General features: G+C 37.9%; 1 protein-coding gene across 2 annotated transcripts; it reads right to left on the reverse strand.

Annotated features, from left to right (window-relative positions):
- Nucleotides 1-1,206: 1,206 nt before the first annotated feature.
- SNAP23 (synaptosome associated protein 23) lies at nt 1,207-21,637 on the reverse strand. Of its 2 annotated transcripts, none has more exons than XM_064512584.1 (8): nt 21,482-21,637; nt 12,079-12,185; nt 11,456-11,497; nt 9,990-10,038; nt 9,356-9,473; nt 6,003-6,155; nt 5,298-5,442; nt 1,207-3,941 (listed from the first exon to the last, which is right to left on the reverse strand). In XM_064512584.1, exons 2-8 carry the CDS (start codon nt 12,133-12,135, stop codon nt 3,876-3,878), a joined length of 630 nt encoding a protein of 209 aa, XP_064368654.1. In that variant the 5' UTR covers nt 12,136-12,185; nt 21,482-21,637; the 3' UTR covers nt 1,207-3,875. The 2 variants fall into 2 exon arrangements, with proteins under 2 accessions (XP_064368654.1, XP_025951538.1); XM_026095753.2 differs by lacking the exon at nt 21,482-21,637 and adding an exon at nt 21,058-21,330.
- Between the last annotated feature and the right edge of the window lie 47 nt (nt 21,638-21,684).

Below are 21,684 nucleotides of genomic sequence, written 5' to 3' on the forward strand. Positions count from 1 at the left end.
TTAGTATAGGAGTTTCTCAGTTTTCCTTCCTCCCAACATACACTGTGCTTAGCTCACTACAGCAGATGACAGTGTAAAGCAGCTTTTATTTCCATGCCAAATTATACTTGGAACTTTTAGTTTGGGAGTTACTGAGGTAGAAAATGTTACTTAATTAATATAATCCATTCACATATTTTATTTCAGACCTATTTCACTTACTCTGAGCCTCCACTGCTTTAGGATGCACTTCTCATGTGTTTCTTGAAATAAAATAGCAATGCACAATCAAAATGTTAAGTGCAAAGGTGAATGGCAACTGCAAGTCACTGCATCATGTAAACAAACAGCATCACAATATAGCCTCCATAGAGAAAAGTATACACACACAAATATTGTACAAGTTACTGCACAGACCAACTGTGCTGCAGTTAATACTATAGCTATCTCTGTGTTAAAGGGCTTAGCCCATTTTTCAAAGAGTAAGTTGCTTCAACTTACCAACTATCACAGTGTAAGCATGCCCATGGGATTATGTACCGCATGCTCAAAATAATCAAGTACTCACACTGTCCCTAATTCTTTCCTAGTTATTCATAGGAACAGACTAGGCTGCTGCACAGTAGTACGAGAAGTGCTTCTTCCAAGTCATCCCTAGATTTCGTTGTTCTCTTGCAGCTCAAACTGGTACAAGTCAATGCTCCAGTCTCTGCATCCCTCCACTCCTCACCCCAAGAGCATTCTAGTAACCTGATACCTCAGTATCTGAGAAAATACAATTCTAAATTGCTTTGCAAATGAAACGGCATTAAAATCACTGGACTTCACCTACTGCTAGGCATCTTGTTATCAATACTTGATACTTGGCTGCAAAGTTTAAGTTACTTTGCTTAGTTCTTTTTCCTTTATCATCCTGAAGTGTAGCCTCATGTCTTACAGTCTTTCAAAGAGATGAACACATTTGACAGCCTGAAATTAGGTGATGGTGTTGATTATGTAAGGATGAAAACTAGAGTATTAAAAAGGGGCGGGTGGGGAAATGGAGAAAGATCAGAAGACTCCTTTCCCCCGAGCCCCATCCCTTCATTTGTTATCAGGATTTCTGTGAAAGATAAAAATAGAAGGGAAACTTCCTAGTTGCATAGTAGCAATTAGTTCTGCCAAGTTTTTCAAGGACAGGAAACTGAACAAAGAATTTTAACTAGGAGAAAACAGTTCTAGAACAGATTCAATTATAAAAGTCTGTATTTTGTTGTGCACAACATATAAACACAATCAAAAGCAGAAACTGTAAACCTTCATTCTTAATAGCATTCAGAAATACACTTAGAGATGCACAAGTGTTGATTCTGTCCAGGAGATAAGGAATTTAAGCATCTATTCTACAAACAACAGTAAGACAATCCAAGAAGCAGACTGTTGTTCTGGAACGTTAAGGCACCAACTCCCTCAAGGGTTCAGCTCTTGCTGCCTCAGAAAACAGTATTTACATTCAGCTAATACTCAAGCTTAGAGTCTCAGAAATTATTTCTGTGAGTTGTTCATTGCAATATTAAGATTCCATATACCAGTCATGGCATTCTCTTAGCCAATGCACTAATTTGTGGTTATTGCTCAGGGAAGCCAAGAAAATAGACTTGCAGTAGCAAGAGAGAAAAACATTTCAAGGTGTTTCAAGAAGCTAAAGAGCAGATCTGCATTGTTCTAGGCAGAATAAGGTAACTGCTTTAGTCTTCTGTTCCAGGAGACAATCACAATTAAATACATATGCTTTGCTTTCACAATCAGCAGCATTCTTTCAATTAACTTGAAGTTTGTAAGGAGGAAAAAATTGCATTCAAATCCCCTATGCTTTGCCATACAAGAGGTTTTTAGAAGTTTATTATGCAATGTTGTTACAAGTGCTTTTTGCTATCTGTGTTTTTAAGCATATAGCCTTCATTACTAATGAAGGTAGATAACCCATTTCTAAAATCTACTAGTTTTCCAAGAATTACTGGAAGACAGATAGAAGCCAGGAGGTGCTTCTAAAGTATCCAGTCCCCTAAAATTGACTTAATTTACCTTATTCACAATAGACAGTCTACCACTGGCCTATTTATTACATGCAGCAGTTCTATTCTTTGGTCAGGAATTTTTTTTTTTTAAATCTAATTCTCAAGTTGTCCTGGGATTAAGTTGAGAATATACTAGCTACACTGATTGTATTACTACTGAAAAGAAAACACAATAATGTTTAACATTTTTTCATCTGACATTTCAGCAAATTAGTCTCATCTCACTAGCTCCAGCATTTTCTGCTAATGGCTATAGGATACTTGTAGACTGTCCTTCTAAAAAAAAAAAAAATCCCATGTATGCTATTAGTTATTCTGCCAGTCAATTTGGTTTGGAGATTTTTTTTCCTCCATCCTCCATTCACTATTGCAGGTTTAACCAAAGTATCATTTTCGGTTTCAATACAGGCATAATACATAGCTAACTCCACCCATCAATATGGGTCACTTGTGATTTACTTGTCAAAAAAAAAATCAAGAAAGTCTTGGGAATAAATCTGGTTGTTTATAATGAAAAAATGTTTTCCTCTTCATAGGAAGAAAGCTTTATCTCACCCCACCTGGTCAGAGATTCCTCTATTCTGCAGAAGACTAAGAATATTTTAGTTGCAGGCAACTTTAATTTGGAATATTTCCAATTGCCAGTCCCAAATCTGCAATAATAAACCAGTCAGCAATCTATTTTGAACTAGTTTATTTAGAACTAGCACATAGTTCTTCCTGAAGGGGTAATGCTTCCTCCAGACTTGTGACAAGAAAAAAAAAAAATCACTTGTAATAAGCTTCCCCTCTTTCTGTTTTCGGTAGGTTTAAGAAGCTCCCCACAAAGTCACTGCTGAGAACAAAGTCTGCACCAGGTCTCAGTCACTGCAGTAGTACTATTTTAATATTGCACTGAAGAAAGGCATAAACTGAATTCCAGTAAAAACTAAGATAGAATCTGATATGGGATGTGAGAAAGCTGCATGCTTTTCTACTAGTTACATTGCATCACTCATTTAAAGATTAATATTTGGATGGGTGTAAAATTTTCCATTGAATAAATACTTCCTAGGGAGGTGATTTATTTTCTTCTACTCACATGTGCATGGTGTTTGGATCATTATACACACAACACAAATTACCAGAACAGTGCAGCATAATTTATCATGGCCTCTAAATCAATGTCACTTTAAAGTAAAGAAATGGAAACCTGTATATCCCTCCAGTTACCTTTACATTAAAGTTTGTGTTTAGAAAGTGTTTTAAAGCCCTCAACCCAAAAGTAGTAACTAGAAGGCTATAACAAATTTTGCAGTACACTAACTCAACCCCAAACCATTTGTATGTGGTTTGGAGAGTAAAACTATCGTTAGCCAGCTAGAGATACAAGTCAGACAATACTCACCAAATCCCTATTTTAGTGAAGACACTCAACTTATGAGGTATTTTAAACTGTGTAAAGTGCCCTCTCCAACTTTCAACAACTGAATTCAGGTTAACCTGCTTATTCTGCTTGAATAAGGAGCTATATTTTGGGGGCAGGAAAATAGACTGGGGAGGGGGAATAAAACAAGCATGAACATTCTCAAAGCCATGACACTTTTAGCCCTGAGCAATTTGAAGAAAGTGAAGGCAGATGAGGAGGAGGAAGTTATGCTGGCTGCTTTCTTGGAATCAAGGCCAAGTCTACATGAAGCAATAACAAAAAAAGAAAAAAGAGAAAGAAAGAATCCCTATAGAAAGGGTACTGCTTCATATTTCCCAGCCCCTCTTATTTCAGAATAGAAGTTTCACAGATCCATGAATATGGTGGTTTGCAGCTGGAGAGACAGTGTCACTGAACAATGACAGCAGGCTTCAATTGTCAATGAGTTTCTTGGCTCTGATGTTGGCTTGCTCAATGCGATCCTTGTTTGTATCTGCCTAAAAAAACACACACAAATTCACAGGTCATTGGCAGATTAGATGGCCCTTCCAGTTCCCAGCTGGGGGAGAGGCTGAGAATAGGCAAGAATCTACTATTAAAAAAATGAGGTATAATTTGTTAAACACTCTGGCAGCTGAGTGATCTAGCTAGCAGATCCTCTTCTAAGGAAAAGCCAGTACCATATGCCACTCACCAAGTCTATACATTTGCCAATTGTACAGGTTTTTTATAAATAGAAAGGACCAACTCTATTCTAAATTAAAGGTTAGTACTGCTCTATCATTTCTTTGTATGATACTATCCTTTGGAGAATTTTCCTTTCAACATCTTGATTCAGTTCCCACACTGTTCTCTAGATTTAAAAATATTCAGAGACCATATTTATACCCATACCCCAACCCCTTAATCACTAGACAAAATTGAGATGTTGAGATAAGTATGAGCAGCATCAACAGACTAGCCAATCTTGCTCTATACATTTGAAAACATTCCTTCTTGCTGCTAACCTTATTAGGTTTTTCAGTAACATCTTTAACTTCCCATTTTGTCTTCATTTCACAAGTTTACAGCAATAGGTGTCTACTGTTTTTTAATCTATAAAACACAGTTTAAAGCTTTTGCTTCCATTCTTGATCAGGATGTCTTTAAAAGAACTTGTATTCTTTTAAGACTATGGGGATTTTTAGAATAAGACTAACTTCCTCACAAGTTACCCACTGCAAGGAAAACCTCCAAGTCAGATTTGTATATGGTTATTCTGTTTCAGGAAGTTAACCCTTAAAGCATGAAAAAGTGGATGTTACTGGCTGGGCCTAACTACCTTCACATGCAGATGAGGGCAGATCATCTCCCTGTACACCTGCAAAACCCATCATTCCAATAACTCTCCAACCCTTAACACTAACCTGTTTCCCAGAAGGAGGGCCAAGAATTCCCTGTGGAATTGTGTCTTATTTTATGTTCAAGGATTAGAGAGACTTTAAACAAATTCCAGAAAAATCTTGCTATTGTTAAATAAAATTATTCCCCACTACACACAAGACTTTTTCCTAAAAGCAACAAGCCCCCAGTTTTACCTCTAGGAAGTGTTTGCCTCTGATCAAATCCAATGTAGTTGCTTTCAGAGTAAGTAATACTGTGTGCTGTATTTTGAGGACTTCTAACACTGAAGCATTTGAGTTTTCAGCTACATACCCAAACACCACCATCTGTTGCTCAAGTCACTGCAACCTAGAGGATGATGGCATGATCTTAATGCATACTTATTGCAAATACAGACAGATAGAACAGTAAGCTGTTCCTTATCACTTCTCAGCAACAACCTTTAAATTCAAGGCACCTTTGACCCTTACCTTTACATTTATCCGGTCTATTTGTTTATTCTGGGCATCAATCTCATTGCCCATATCCAAAGCCATATTTTTCAAATTCCCAAGAATGTTTCCTACTTGAGTAAGATTTTCATCCATTTCATCTTCTCTGGCATCATTTGTTATCCTATTCAAATATTGAAAAAATGTTTTCATAAATCAAGAATTTGCTTCTCCCTATCTTAAATTTACCCTAATAGAAATTTTCAGCACAAAGTTACTCAGCATGCATGGTATTCAAGCCAAGCTATTACCCCTCCCATGTAAAAACCTTGTATTTCAAGCAAGAAGCCCACCAAAACAAAGCTATCCATTATTACTGAAACAGCCTTAGAATTTAAAGTAACAGCTACTACAGAAAGCTTAAGACGTGAGTTTGTCTCAAGTATACTTCTATGACAGTAAAAGTATTAGGCTTTAATAGTCACCTATTACTGAGCACTAAGCTCTAGACCTCATATCCAGAAAGATACTAACTGAAAATACCACCGCTGCAAAAAAAGTGCAAATGAACTCTGCATTACTGAAAGTGTATATACATCTCTAATCTCTCTAAGGTGTAGTAGATCCTCAGAGACTCTCAGTATATTTTAAAAAGTTTACAGGTGAAATACATCTGGAAAAAAATCTGATGACCTGTAGCTTAGGATATCTGCATTTGTGAGTGAGAAAAATGAAGAAACAAACCGTGTAATATATCCGCCACTTGATCCTCCAGAAGTCTGAGGCTGTTGATGATTTACACTTCTTGGTTGCATGGATACCACATGATCTGCCGAGTTCTCCATGCCATCTCCCCAAGTTGATTTGTATGCCCTGCTAGACTCAAAGTTCTTCGCCCTATTCAATAAAAATTAACAGTCTGATGTGCTACATCTGAAAAATGGCTTCTTGACTGAAGTCCTGCATTAATCTAGGATCAGATTTTCAGAAACACTTCTTATGCCCTAAAGAGATAACAGATTTTGCATAGACAAAGCCCTGACTATATAATTAATAGTTTCTTGTATTAGGATAGTACAAATGTAACAGTTACTCTGGAGGTAGTTAGTTAATTTGATCTCAGTGTTAACACAAGCACAGGAATTTCCCTAAAGTAACATACTTCACAAGAAAAGAAGCTTATGATGGTATCAGAAGAGCTTACACTGTCATAAAATAAAGCTGCATTTACAACAGCAGCTAGTCTAGAGACAGGTTTAGATACTTCACAGGGAAGAAGAGCTGAAGAAGCTCCCCCAAATGAAAGTAGTTGCACTACACAAGATCATTAATCTAAAACTTTAGTGCTTTTGAGTTTCTTCCTCAGATTAAGTTTGATATTTTATCCATCATTTTCTATAGCCAAGTCTTGTTAGATGTACCAAGTGTGTGTGTGTGTATATATATAAAGTATCAAAATAAACCTGGGAAACATTTATGAAATAATAGCAAGCATATCTAAATACTTCTTTCACTCTGCTGTTCAACAGTACTAACTCCATTAGAGTGACAAGCCAACTGACCGTAACATTTTTACCACATCATTTCAGGTTTTGTCTCCTGAATTAACCTTAAGAATTACATACCTACAAAAGCATAAGAGGGAAGAATATACAAGCAGTTTCACATTTTAAAGTGTGAAATAAGCTGTATTGAAGAAATATTTCACTCTCCTTCCTCTGACACTTACATAATCCAAGTGGGAAACTACTAACTTTTCCTAGGATCTGACCTATGAAATATAATCTAGGTTGAATACATCCAAGGGAAGAAGAGCTGGTTCTCAATTCATAACTGAACTGCAGCAGGAGAGCTCTGTGTGCTTGGATGAGAAAAGCCACAGGTACCAGGGGTAACAGAGAGGAATTTGTTGAACAAAAGTGGCCTGAAAACTATTTTCACATCTAAAGTAGATAACTAGAAAGAGCAGTTGTTGCTCAAGCTAAGCACAGTGAAGAACAAAGCTTCTCAAAATCTGATTTTAGAGTTGTATTTCAAGTTACTGTACATTCACTTTTTTCCCCACATTTAGTTTCCCTAGGAGTCAGTAAGACTCAATTTGTACAATCCAGCAAACCAGCATGGGCTCAGGCAATTAGTCAAGATTCCCACAGCTAATATATTCTATAATAGCTGGCATTTTCTATTCACATCACTGTTACGACACATCACAGTCACAATGAGTCCTGCATGCAGACATCATGCACATGCAACATATACCCAACAGAAGCATCACCTTAGACAGCTGGTTACATGTACATGCTGCACTAATAGGACTGACCTTCTGCTAAAATCCGCTTTCACCAGTTAAGTGAATACAGCTTCTTATCTTAGTCTTCATTTTTAGAAAGCAAACAGCAGTGTTAGGAGAGAATGGAGAAGAAAGACAGTAAAGACCAGCAAACAGGCAAATTGCTGTTAGTACACAGGTATTAGAGTACTGCCTATGCCTTGTGTTTTTACAACAAGGTTTTCAAAAATAACCTCAATAAGCTGAGGGGGAAAAGGAGAAAGAACAATATTTAATTCATTGTAGGTTCCCATTTAAGCTTATGCCTTATGAAAAAATGAAAACCTTTGGAGATAGCCAGTTGGCAAATAATGAGACATTGACAAAACCTGTTGTACCAGATGAAGAAAATTTATATATGTAAATATATTCACTAATAGCTGCCTATAGCTATATTACACATGTAATACATATGTAAAAGAAATGTTCATAGCTTCTTTATTGCTCCTCTACTTCTCTAATAGACTTTTCTATATATCCCTGCCTGTTTTGGTACACAACTCGTTATGCCTTTTATTGCAATCAGTGCATTTGGGGTGCACCACAAGAGCTCACAAATTTGGAGTTTGCTCAGTGCCAATAAGCTGCTCAACTTCAGAGGAGTAAGATGGTCAACTAAACAAAACAAAGATTGAGTGTGTCAAAATGCTCAAAGTTCATCAGCTGCTAAAGCTAATATAAAACAGTGAGCACAGCTATCCAAAGCTCAACACAGAGCTATTTGTCATTTCGAGATATTAAAACTCTTAAGATTCAGTCTTAGAAGCCACATTCATATCTATCCTAAATGATCTCTCTAATATCATCCTATTAAATAAGCAGACTCAGATACCTCCAAGGTATTATTACTAAAATTTCAGATACCTCTCAGCTGATTCATGAGGGTTTTCTTTCCCCCCCTCAGGAGAAAGGGCAAAAGAAGGCTATTCACTTTAGTGGTTACACTCTTAAAATAACTTATTTCTCCTTTGCATAAAATGACTATGATCATATTTGATTCACACAAATCAACTTTAGACTTTGCTGCATAAACAGAAAGCTAGGAGCACCTTTTTTTAAAAAAACAGAATACTGATTTCTGATCATTGTTTAGGTTACAATGTTTAGAACTACAAATCAAGTACCACACAACAGGTATTAGTCTTAAATGGCTTGGATATGGTGACCACATTACTGATAAGATTAAGGTACTGTGAAGCAAGTCTACAAGAAAGTGCGGTCACTAACAAAACTAAAGCTTTAAGACCAGCACCTGTTCACCTACTCTTTCTCCCTAAAGCACAAACATTTTTTAATGCCTGAAGAACCCATATTGCTTTCCCTCTCCAAAATGGAAGTTTTCTTGCATGACATTGAATTATAACATTAAATAGAATAGCATTACCAACTTTTCAGTAAGTCAGCAGAGAAATACTTTTGGGAAGAGATGATTTTCAGAGTCACATCTCTAATAGCCATTTACATATGGCTGTCTGCAGTCCAATTCTGAGCATTGGTACCATTCTAACTACAAATATTAAGGAGATTAGGGTGCAGTCATGCAAGATATTATGCAGCAGCTATACTTACAGTGTAAGGGGCACAATACATAGATGCAAGTAAGCTTTAGCTACTCATGTATCATTTGGAAAAAGTGTACTTCTACAGGTACAACTGGCTTTGGAGAGATTCAGCTTTTTATTTAGTTCTTTTATTGTAGGCCACCTCCCAGTTGATTAGTTATTGGTAATATCCTAGAATTTTATGCTCAAGTATCAATTTAACCAACCTGTTACAAGGACAGACACAGAGGCCACAACACTTGTTGAGCTCTGTCAGTGTCTTCTCAGCTTCTCTCATGTCCTTGTTTATCCGCTCCATGCCTTCTTCTATGCGATTTAGCTGTTCTAGAGGAGAGACAAGCAACCTGAGTAAACACAGATGTTACTGGGGGGATAAGACACAGCACCCCTTTCAAACAGGGACTTAAAAGCTCCAGCTTCATCTTTATACTACAACTAATGCCTTTGTTCTTCTGCCTTATGGAATTTTTTGTAGAAAAAAGATTAAGTGGTTAAATTTTCTTTATCATATTAAAAATATCTTCCCTATCCTTAGGGCAGCACTTCTGCTGCTGCTTTTAGAATAAATACAGACAATTAAAGTTATGTTATCGTGCAAAGGAACAGCTTCCATAGCAGAGGTTGCATTCTGCTGTAACTAAGATAACTTTTCAGCAAATTTAAACCCTCTTATAAATACTACAAAAACACATGGGAATATCCAATTAGTGCATCCCATTTTTACATAAATAATGTGTCTTTAATAAATCTTTAGTTTCAACAACCACCCTTCAGTGATGACTCTTTTTCTTATAAAACTGATTTTAAATATTAGAGGGGGAGAGGGAAGGAAGAACTCACCTCCCTGTTCATCCAGCATGGTGATAGTCTTGATGCCTACATCCTGGGACTGTAGAAATAAATTTATTTGCAGATATAAAAAAAGTCTTCAATATAGCAGTGCAAAAGCAGGTCTCTACAGTAAATCTGATAAGCCAAACAATTTTGTAATAAAATACCGTGCTAGTAATAGCTTCTGTAGTAAGTATACACTAAGCTTCAAGTCAAATCTTGTGTTAGGCTAATAATGTAAAAAACGTTAGGGATAGTGTAGCTGCTAAAATTACTGCAACAAAATTTATTGTAATACTCAGAATGAACTCTGCCAAGGCTAAACTAAAAAAGTAAAACTTAACTCTCTCATTTGGAAAAGTGGCATTTAGTTCATTCTTTAACTCTATTCCCTTCAACTGGGATGACAAGGTCCTTGAAGTCAGTTTAAAAAAAGCAGGATAAAGCCTATGAACCCATTCTTGGGAACTTAGCAGAAGAGATCAGGAAGATTAGGCCATCACTAGTTTTAGAACCAGGCAAAATAAAATTGCAGTTGGGATTAAACTAAAGTATAGTTCTTTGCTGGCTCAGAGTCTTGAACCTGGCATGAAAGTTACACTCACATTTTACTGTAAGCTTGCAACACAGAACTTCCTAAGCTAGGAATTATTTTAGCTTAAGAATCACCAAAATGTGATACCATTAAAATAAGCTTGGCTCATTATATGTATCAAATGTTCCTAACATTCACGTTTGAGACACATTTATTAGGCTACACAAATTCAAATACCTCACTGGTAACAGTATCATCTTCAGTTCCACAAGAGTACGCTACAGTGTACAGTGAGTACAGGTTCTAAAGTGGTACTGACCTAATACTTTAAAGTCCCTATTTTTCAGATTAGTTTTTACTCTTCTTACACAAGGAACTGTCAAGTCTTTGGTGCTGAAAGCCATGGCATTAGCCTTGAAAAACATTAATACTTACTCTCTGGATTTCCATTTGACTATGGCATACTCAAGTACTAGCAAAACTGTCTTGCTGAATCAGTTAAGTTTTGTTACCTCGATTGCGGCTGGCTATCAGCCATCTTATTTTACTCCCTACCACCAGTGTACTCTATTTTTGGAAATTATAGTATCAGAAGTAAACTTCCAACTATTTTTACAATTCAGCATGCACATGTAACAATGTAGAAGAACAGATTCATAAGTCAGAATATACTTGAAATACAGATTTAATTTGTTTCAAGTCATGTACAAGGGAGTTCAGAGTTTCATCACCGAACTTTTAGATTTAAGTCATTCCAACTCTACTATTGATCTAAAGCAGCAGCTTCAAATAATGAAGCGTCTCCCTCAAAAAAAGCATCACTTTGGAAAAAGTTAAAAAGCACCAAAGGTCACTGTGTGATAGTCAATACAGAGTTAACATGCAGCTGCTTATACTTCAAGTGAATAAATCCCCAAAGAATTCAAAAGCTTTTCCTTACCTCAATGGCCAAGCCAAGAATCCTCCTTGTGCTTTCCAAGGACTAGGGAGAGAACAATTTAAAAATCAGTATCAGCAGCACATGTCAGCATTTCATAGTCTTCTTTATCAGTTCACTTCAGTGATGCAACTAGTACACAAAAGTTCATCAGCCTGCCAATATGTAATATGCAGCTATCTGACTGTCATAATGACAGTATACTAGAATTTTTTCCAGTAGCTAATAAACCCTTGTTTTTCAATAATTACTAATACTTTGCTTATTCCATGGGAAAGTCATTATAAGGAAAAAACATTCAAAGGCATGCAGTTAAATAAAAAAGATTTAGAAGCATCAGGTATCAACATGATTTAGAAGACCATAGGCACCCAGCGTGCATCATCTCGGTAATCACGACTGGGTGGTCAGCATTCAGAGTTAATCGGGGGCTTTAAAATTCAGAAACTAAAATTCATTCTCACTTTCAGGAATAGTCTTGGCTCCAGTATTTACCAGGTAAAGAGGAAGGTTTGGAACATTCAGATATGCTCTTGTGAATCATCATCCTAGACTGTCTTTATTATAAAATATATATTCTTGACAGATAATTACTCTGATCCCACATGGCTTCCTAAAATATTTACCTCATCAGTGACTTGGTTGGCCCTCAGCTGTATTTCTTCAGGTGATAGTTCAGCCATGATGAAGAACTATCACTTGTAAGTAATCAAAGTTAAAGAGAATCTTCACCCTGTAATTGAGATACCAGTTAATCCTCAGAATGATTTGAAGTGTTTACATTGTATAAGTCAAAACTGCCTTTTATCAAGTATTTTGAGCTGAAATTAGAAGACAGTTCAAAGAACAAAAGCATACACATATCACTATACATAGTACAATACTTGCTTAGGACTATAAGGTACTAAAAGAATTATTCAGCTGATATGACTGAGGTGCTAAGTGAAATGAAGGAACAGGCAGTATGAAAAACTGTCACCTTTCTAATGCCTTCCTAAACATTTCTGAAAATTTCTAGCTATTGTTCATTTCCTGATTTTTGCCTTAAACTGACAAATCTTAAAATAGAAAGCCTCTCTGTTTTGGAAAAATATTAGTCTACCCAGTAACTCAGCAAGAAATTTGTTTTTAAATGCATTTAAGCTACTAGCATAAGCTTTACATATTCTTCCCCTCCTCTTTGAGGAATTTTGACCAACACAGTCAAAAGAAAGGGAAACACACTCACAGATGAAGCACCACCTAAGATGATCCCATTGACACTCTTAGAAGTAACTGTTCTTATGGCTGGGTGGTGAATCCGTCAGATGCAAAAGCAGCTTAAAAAGTTACAGTTGGTATGTCTACAACCCCGGAAAGGTTTCTCAAATTCATCTCTCTCATGATAAAGATAAGGTCAAGACTATTTGTGAAGGAAGTCCCAACATACAATTTTTTAACTTTTGCTATAAGCAGGAGATATGCTGTGGCCTGAAGGGACAATAGGAAAAAGCAAGCCAGTCAGTAAGCGTACTCTTATCAGAACCATGTTTTCAGAACTAAGAATCTGTATTTTTGTTGGAGGAATGCCAATAAGCTGGCACTGAGAACTGGAAAACAAAATTAGAACTCCCACACTACATAAGAATTTCATGAGATAGCACATAAGCTGAGTAATAAAAGGATATTTTTTGAGTGTAATAAAAGGGTTTTTTTTGAGAAGTTATCCCATTAGCTTCAGATTATTAAATTATTAAACCTCTTTCACACCAGTAGCTTCCAATTACATTCAGATGATCAGCTGATATCTACTACAAATGCCCTGCTTCAATAACAAAACTGAGTTCCATTCCCCCCTCCAAAACCAATATTTTAGAAGACAGATAGCATTAGTAATTGCTCCTAGGTGAAGTACAAATCATTTATCCAGACATTAGCTAAGGAATTGATTCTGTTCACAGCACTTTGCAGGAAGTGTGTGTTTGAGCAGGAAATCAAGATACCTAATACCTTACAGCTTAAGTACTCCAGATTTTAGAATACTCCTGCAGCCTGGTCTTCAGCACTTAACATAGCTCTTCAGTCTAAGCCCACGTCTTTGGGACTTTTTTTCTAAGTAGCTGCCAACACAAATCAGTTTTTCCCATCATTAAAACACCACAGACATTCTCACATAAGGCCTTGAATAGCTCAGTTTGCATTAGTCCAGTCTGACCATTTATTCAATGGCTTATCTTCCCAATTCACATGCCTTCCTATCAAGAAGTTTAGAGAACATCAAGAGAACATCAAGATGATTCTTTGAGCAGAATGTTTCAAGTTAAATTTGCTTTTTCTTTTAATTTGGTTTTAATTTATTCAGAAGCAGGATGAAATTTCAATTTTATAGCAGCATTAAACAAATACGCTGTCTGGGTTGCTGTCATTGCTGCAGAAGTGGTGAAGAAGTGTTATTGTTGCAGAAGTGTAGAAGCCCTTCACTGCTTTTGGAGCCACACAGTAATGCACATGTTACCTCCTGTATAGGAAAAGGAATATCATATCTCCAACCCTGTCAATACAGCAGCTTCTTAAGAACCCCATTACTACTGCAGAACAGGCAAGAAATAGAACTGTATTCCCCAAGTGACCTGAAGTTTTCTTTTTCAGCAGCCCTGATGTCCTGCTTCCCTCCGCAGCTGTGGGTTCAGATTATCCAGCAGCTTACATGCCAGCATGTAACATACATTATCCCAAATTCGCTATGGGCTTGAGAATTAATATTAATATCCTATGCAAGAATGCCATGTTCAAATCTGATAGCAATTATTTTGATGAAGAGACTTGGCAACCCACAACTTAACAGCTACTTCATGTGCTATTCATTGTCAAACTATTCCTCCCCAATTTTGTCCTATTCACCTTAGCTCACTAAAGGAACTGGCAATTCATTATTTGACAAATAAGTTACTAAAACCAGAAAGTGTCAGAGGCTGCATTTGACACCAGACAATGGCTTGAAAACATCAGCGCTTGCTACCAAATCTACCGGCTTTAACAGCTGACAAGCAAGCTCTGCTTTCCCCTAGCATGTTCACAGCTTCCTAAGCAACTCTAGGCCTGCCAGACAGCAAGAGATTCTACGAAAACCTACAGCGTTCCTCCCACTTTCCCACTGAACACTTTCAAGAACAAATGCCACCAGTTTATAAATCAATCTAACACTGAAGAAACCCAGTTTCAAGCCACAAAGGAAAAAACTTTCTGCATAGCAGGCACTCATGATACAGAGCAAAACATTCTCAATCATATTGCTTCTAGGATTCCTCAAAGCAGAGGCACACATATGCTTCTGATGCTCACGTGTGGATGCTTGTAGCATTTTGCCTCTTGTAAGATGAAAACATCATAATCTAGAGTGACAGTTCATTGACTCACTTTACAATTGCTAGGTTAGCCAACTTGTGTTGAAGAAAGGTAAATAAAGCGCATCAGAACTCTCTTGCTAAGAAACATGTTTTGACAGTTTCTTATCATGGAGCAGAGTGAAGAGCTACTTGCCAGTCATTTCTGATGAGTTCTTGAGCTCTTATATCAATGAAAACAGGGATAGAACCTATGCTTTTCTGGAGTCTATAGCAAGCTTTGCCATGTACACTGTATCAGTCATCACCATTATAGTGATTTAAAATGAGAGAAAAGCATTTCCTTCTTAAGCCTATCTTAAGTAAGTATGCTTTTTAAATTGGTTTGATTAAAGTCTGTTTAATGCTGAATTTCTAAAAAAATAAGGCATTAAAGGACTCAAAAAGGCTGTAATTTTTTATTTCCCAATTTGTTTGTATGACTGAGCTGGCCAGCCATACTTTTGTAAACAAATACAGTACTCACACAGTAGTTCTGCAGGGAAAGTTAGTGTCTTGAACTGGAATAGAAAAACCTGTCTCTCAATACATTCTAATTAATTCAGCAGTTTGTAACACGTAAAAAGTGTGTAAGAAGAACTGGGAGGAAACTAAGTATTTCCAAAAAGGAGATGCATATTTGGTAGCCACATGTCTAAGTAGACTAGTCAGAACATAGCACGTGCCTTTATTGTAAGATATTCCCAAAGACGATATTAGAATACCTAAGAGGAGGCTTTTTGTGCTGAAAGAATAGGTCAGCTATTCCAACAGAACACAATATACTTACATAGAGAAAGAGTACTCATTCCCCAGTCTTTCTGCCTGGCTACCATTAAGCTCTCACTGAGGTCTCCAGCTCTTAATTTCCTGCTATATGACAAAATGCTTTTGTAACCAGGGCACTAAGATTCCTCAATAAAGGCAAAATACTCAGGAAGAAAGTAACTGATATTACTGAAGTGCCTCTCAGCAGATATTGTTATCAGTATATAAAATTTGCTAATTTAGGCATTGATTTTAATAACACCAATGCACATCTATTTTCTTTGCTTTCATTGCCCTACACCCTCATAAAAGTCTTAGCCACAAAGTAATCAAGGGAAAGAGAGACAGCCCACAAAGACACTTTCCTATTACAACATTCTGCTATTTTAGATTATTTTCCTCTCAAAACTACAGTGGTAAATTTTAAACATGAAACTAGGCTTGCTTCAAAGATCCAGATATCAATCTTCAGTTGTGCCTAAACAAATTAGAACTTCTTAGAAGTATGTAAAGTCAGATGAAAGTGTATTTACTCTTTGCTACCAGAATACAAGGACTAATGTTAAACACATTTCAGTGCGACTCCCCTCCACCTCTTGCATAAGAAAAACAATCATCTACAATGCAGAGCTAAGCGTGCTATGAAAATTACTTTTTCTTGCAGTAAAGCGTCTCATGATACTTTTCTACCAGGAAAGTTAGGGGAAGACAACATCACCAACCTAACTAACACTGCCCTATAAAAAGGGGGATTCATCTAGAAACAAGAAGCACAAGAAAATAAACATGAGGCCTGAAGGTCATAAGGATCTGCCTTATCTGTCGCATTTTATTTTGGAGATTGGAGGGGAAAAAGTTCTGAGAAAAATTCCAACTCTGACCATAAGCTTCAGAAAAGATGTTACCTTTTGACTTCTACATTTGTCTCAAATTATGCTAAGCCATTCCATATGCTTACAGCTCTAAAACATACCAAAATTAGGATGAAATTGTGGTCCAAGTCAAATGGAAATGGACTGGAGTTAAATTACTTCTATCCCTTGGGACAAGAGGAGCAATGAGATAAGGGAAAGAACTTCAGGTCTACACAAACTTTCTTCCTCTAACTACAATCTGCTTTGGAAACCGGACATCCTGAAGGGTCTGTCACAACACTTAATGATAAAACGTAATCATCACATTTGCAACAAGCTGGACTGTTTTGAATGTAAGCATTTTACAAGTGTTCACACCCTGAACACTTTTCTCCATCACTGATAACATAACTCATTTTGTTACTTAATTTTTCAGGACAGGCACCTAAATAGGAAAAAATATGACAAGCTTTTAGGTAGCCTGGTCTAAAACAGTATGCAGGTCTTCCTACAAACCTATAGGTTTGACTGGGGCTAGTAAGATACCACTTACTATGCATTCAATCATGACTCCAAAAACCCTAAAAAAGGCACTTGAATTCAGTCTCCTATATGAGGCCTAAGTTGAAGAAAACTGTGGAAAAGAAGTGGCAAAGGTGATTTTATTAAGTCATTTAAAACCTCAAATTAGGTATTCCCTGCAAGACTGAACAAAAAACATTAGAGAACACACAGTGAAACTTTGAATTAAGAATATTTTTTGAAAGTCAGACAGGCAATTTATTTAACTAAAACAAAATCCAAGTGTTTATATAAAATAAAATCTAGGTGTGATTATTCCATTCTTTCAAACTATCACTGTTACTGTCAAACTCAGCCTAGGTTTTCATAAAGGGGAAAAAAGGTTTGTCCATAACATGCTTGCAACTTGAAAGATACATATATATGCGCAATTTGAATTCCCTGCTTATAAGGACAGAAGTTACCCAAAATGCTATTTCTTCTGATCTATAATGAATTACTTGATAAAACTAGTTGTCAAGCAGAAAATCAGTTGCATGTATTTAATCAGCTCTGCCCCAACCCCAGCTACTGACTTGAGATCTACACCTGCATAACTACAGCTTTCATAAGGCTCTTAACATAAGAGCAAATTCGGTGTTAGCAATATCCACAACCACCTATTGCCTGCATGTATAAGGCTCCAAGTTTTATTATTTGCTTGTGATCAGAAAGCTAGACTTATTATGAGTTTAACCAACAGCAGTTCTTTGGTTGGGTATCCCTGATGGTTGGTACATTAAAGCTTTGAAATTAAGCATGTGAACTGACAAAGCCTCAAGATGAAAGAACTGTCCTACACCGCCAGTAACAATGTAGTCATCTTCGCTATCTGTTGTTCCAGAGCACGCACTTAATTTTACATGCAGTCTTTATCATCTCTGTCACTGCTCCAAGATAGTCTTCTGCACCACTAAGGGTTTTTCTCACCAGCATTTTCTTTTTCATTAAGAATTACATGTAAATTTGAAGTCAACTATTTACACCAACACTCAGTTTCCAACAGAAGCAAACCATAGGTATAAATATAGGCAAGTTTCCAAAGCCGTTACAATAGTGAAACTGCATATCCCTTTCAGGCTTTTTCATTCCAAATATTTTCTCAGACTTACAAAAAAGGCACTTCCAAGGTAAGGAAAGCTCTGGTAGGCAATTTACATACTGCTTAAATGTGCTTTTCTCCAGCACTAGCACAGAAGTAATTCCAAAATACTTATCAACTCTAGAGAAAAGAATGTTTACTTCCTTGCTTTAACATAGTCAACATCCATTCAGATTGTGCTGTCCAAAGCACTCAAAGCCCATAAGAATTTTCTCTTACATATCTTTGTGAATTTGAACCGACTGCTGGGTGCCAGAAGACCTAAAGTGTTTGTTCAACTGCAATTACACAGTCCACACCTGGAAAGGACATTAGGATACTACTGTAGGCAAACATCATTTTATATTGGCATTCAGGGTAGGAACATTTTTTTAAACATTGTTACACCTAGACATTTTGAAAGATCTCTAATTTTGAAAGGGAGCAAGAGCATCAAAAGTGACAAGTTTTCCTCAACTAGACAGGTCTCTGCACTAGACCAATATACCGTTCTGATCACTTGTAGTTTAACAAATTCAGCAAGACTTAAGTCTTGCATCTCTGGCTGACATGCAGCGGTTTTGTACCTCTGACAAACAGCCTTTCACAAATGTGTGAGACACCTGTCACATCTGCCAGATGTCACAAATTCCTTGTCAACTGGTGATGCTCCTTATTTGAACCTAAACAATCAGGATCTCAAAAATATTCCTTCATTCTCCCTCCTGCACTGATAGTCTGCAGCTAGAAATGCAAGCTGAAGCTCATCCTTTTTCATTTAAAGATATTTTACTAACATCAGCAACAAGCAATCTGTACCTTGGTGCCTATTCCATAAATGCATAATAAGCAAGAGGTTCCCAGTTTTCTTAGGAGCAGGAAGTAAAGCTAGAAGAGTACAGTGTAATACTTTTGGCAATGGAAGACAACAGCTGTGAGAGCCAAAAGTTGGGATTAGGTTATTTTTTTAACGTTGGAACTATAAGGTTTATTAAATTTGCCTTCTAGAATAATTTCTCTCTCAGAAAAGCTATTTCCAAGTTGTGAATGAAAACCAGTCAACTCCTACAAAGTGCTCTAGCAAGACTCAACACTTAAGTCTTCACATTGACTGGATTTTGAGGAGGAAAACAGTTTTTGGTAGTCAGGAACTAAACATGGCAGAGTTAGTCAGAAAACTTTTAGACATGCATGTCCAAATTATTCATTTTCAAAAAGTCATGATTATACAAAATCTAATCCTTTCTATTCACAGAAAACCATATTTGACTACCTCCTTGTTGCAGATGAATCAGAAAGTAATTCCTGTATTGTATACTTTTTTTTTTTAAAAAGTAATCCATTAGTAAATATACCAAAGTAGTATCCTTAAAAACCTATAATTGGTAGCTCACTAGATCTTTCCATTGATATTTATTACAAGTAGCAGGGAAGAAATATTAAATAATAGCTCCCAGCTGACATGACAAAAAATATGATTGAGAAATTTAGCCCATGCCTCCTTATGGGCAATCACATTATAAACAAAGATAGGAAATGCAGGAAGACACAATCCAGATGTCAGCAGCAGAATGAAAGCCAGGATATCATGACCTGTAATTTTAGCCATCAGTGAACTGGTACAGCCTCAGAAGATCATGGATGCTCTCTGATCCTTCACCTGTAAAGTGAGCTGTTGCCTTCCCCAAAAGGGTAGAAAATTAACAAAACCATTTGTAGAAAAGTTTGAAAATAAATTAAGAAAATTCTGTATGTTTCCATACAGATTAAAACTAGACAGTTTACCAAGTAGGTGACTTAGTATTTTTGTTGTTGCTGTTGTTGTTTTGTACTTTTGAATTGTTTGTATCATTGATGCAGGAGTTGCTTTTAAAAAAAAGCTTCCTTAATCAAACAGAAAATCCTACTTGTGTTCAGCAGCTGAAATTCAGCCCAACAAATACAGGCTGGTACAAGGTATCAGCACCAGACTGTACTCCTCCAGGCTATTATGTCTACAAGATAAATGAAAAAAGCATCTGTGACACTGAGGGAAGGGGCCAGAACCCAAGAACAAGACACCACTCTGCATACTTCCTGCTTTCTCTTATCAGCTTCCTGAACACATTGCACAGAGGAGAGAGCTGAAAGAACAGGCGCTAGTAACGCTACCTCCTCAACGCAATGTGTTCTCTTCTATACTAGTCCCAACAATCAATTTTTGTTGCTGGAAAAGCCTCGTGATACCTCCCCTGATTTAGTTATTAGCCAACACAAGTTAACAAGCTACCCTAGATCAAAACAGAGACAGCAACAGCTGCCATTTCTTCTGCCTAATGAAACAAAGTACAAAAAGCAATATAATAAGCTACATAAAAACAGTGCAGAACAGTGGTGCTAAAGGATACAGACCGATTACCAGACTGCCAGTAAGGAATTCATTGCTCAAATCAAAGAATCATGCAGTTGACATGTGGGGAGGCTTTTCCTTTGCCCCTAATTGCCTTCCTGTATAGCTGTTCTATCTGCAGCAAAGAATTTTTTTTTAAAAAAAAAGAAGGAGAAGTAAAGGAAAAGCCAGCTGCTAAGTTCTGAATTGTGAACATTTATTGCCATTTTTAAGAGATAGAAAAGTGTAAGATAAATAACTAGGGAAGCTGTAGAAAGAAATATAACTTCTAAAGTTTCTCCAACTCATTTGCCTAAGTTGAGGAATTGTGCACTCTGTTACAACATTGTGTTAAACAATAATCGGACTCTGCCCAAGACAAGCCTCCAAAAAAAAGAAGTGAAAAATAAAGCTGACTATTCTTTATCAGTTTCCTAGTAGTGTTAAGGGCTTCAAAATCTACAGGTAAAAGAAACAGAGAAAAACAGGTTACTTCTTGTTTGTACCTATCAGAATCGCATTTTACCAACCAGCGTCTAAAAGCAGAAAGCCACAGTAAGAGTTTAAAAACAACAATAACCGCAGGGACTTCTCTTGTAACATGCAAATACCTCAGCTTAGCCAAGCACAGAAGAAGCACCCGAGAGCCGCACAGCAGCCCCCCCTCACAGCGCCGGGCTCGGACCCCACGGGCGAGGCGGGGGCGCAGCAGGGGCTGAGAGCAGCCCAAGGCCCGGCGACACCCGGGGCCCTCCCGTCAGCCGCGGTCCATCACAGGTGCCCTTCCCGCCGCGGCCCCAGCGGGGCGGAGCCGTTAGCCGAGCGCTGGCCCGGCAGCCGGCGCCGAGCGGCACCCGCGGGGCCTACGCCGCCCTCCTCGGGGGGGGGGGGGGGGGGCCGCCCCACACGGGCGCTATGCGGCCAGCGGCGAGGCGGAAGGGGACCCGACCCGACCCGACCGCCGGCCTCCCACGGCCGCCCCGCCCAGGGCACGGAGTGGCGAGCCAGCAGGCTGAGGCTGCCGCCGCCACGCACCTTGCCGCTACCGCTGCCGCCGCCTCAAGCCCGGCCGCGCGCCCCTCGCCGCCGCTTTAACGGCCCAGGGCCCGCCCGGCCCCACTGCGGAATGCCCGCCCGCCCGCCCGTCACGGGCCCCGCCCCCCGGAAGGGGAAGCCGGCACCGCCTGGTTGACGCGGCACCGCGCGCCACACTCGACATGGCAGGAAAGAGGAGCCGC

Source organism: Dromaius novaehollandiae, chromosome 5 (assembly GCF_036370855.1).
Source record: "Dromaius novaehollandiae isolate bDroNov1 chromosome 5, bDroNov1.hap1, whole genome shotgun sequence".
NCBI classification, from domain to species: domain Eukaryota; kingdom Metazoa; phylum Chordata; class Aves; order Casuariiformes; family Dromaiidae; genus Dromaius; species Dromaius novaehollandiae.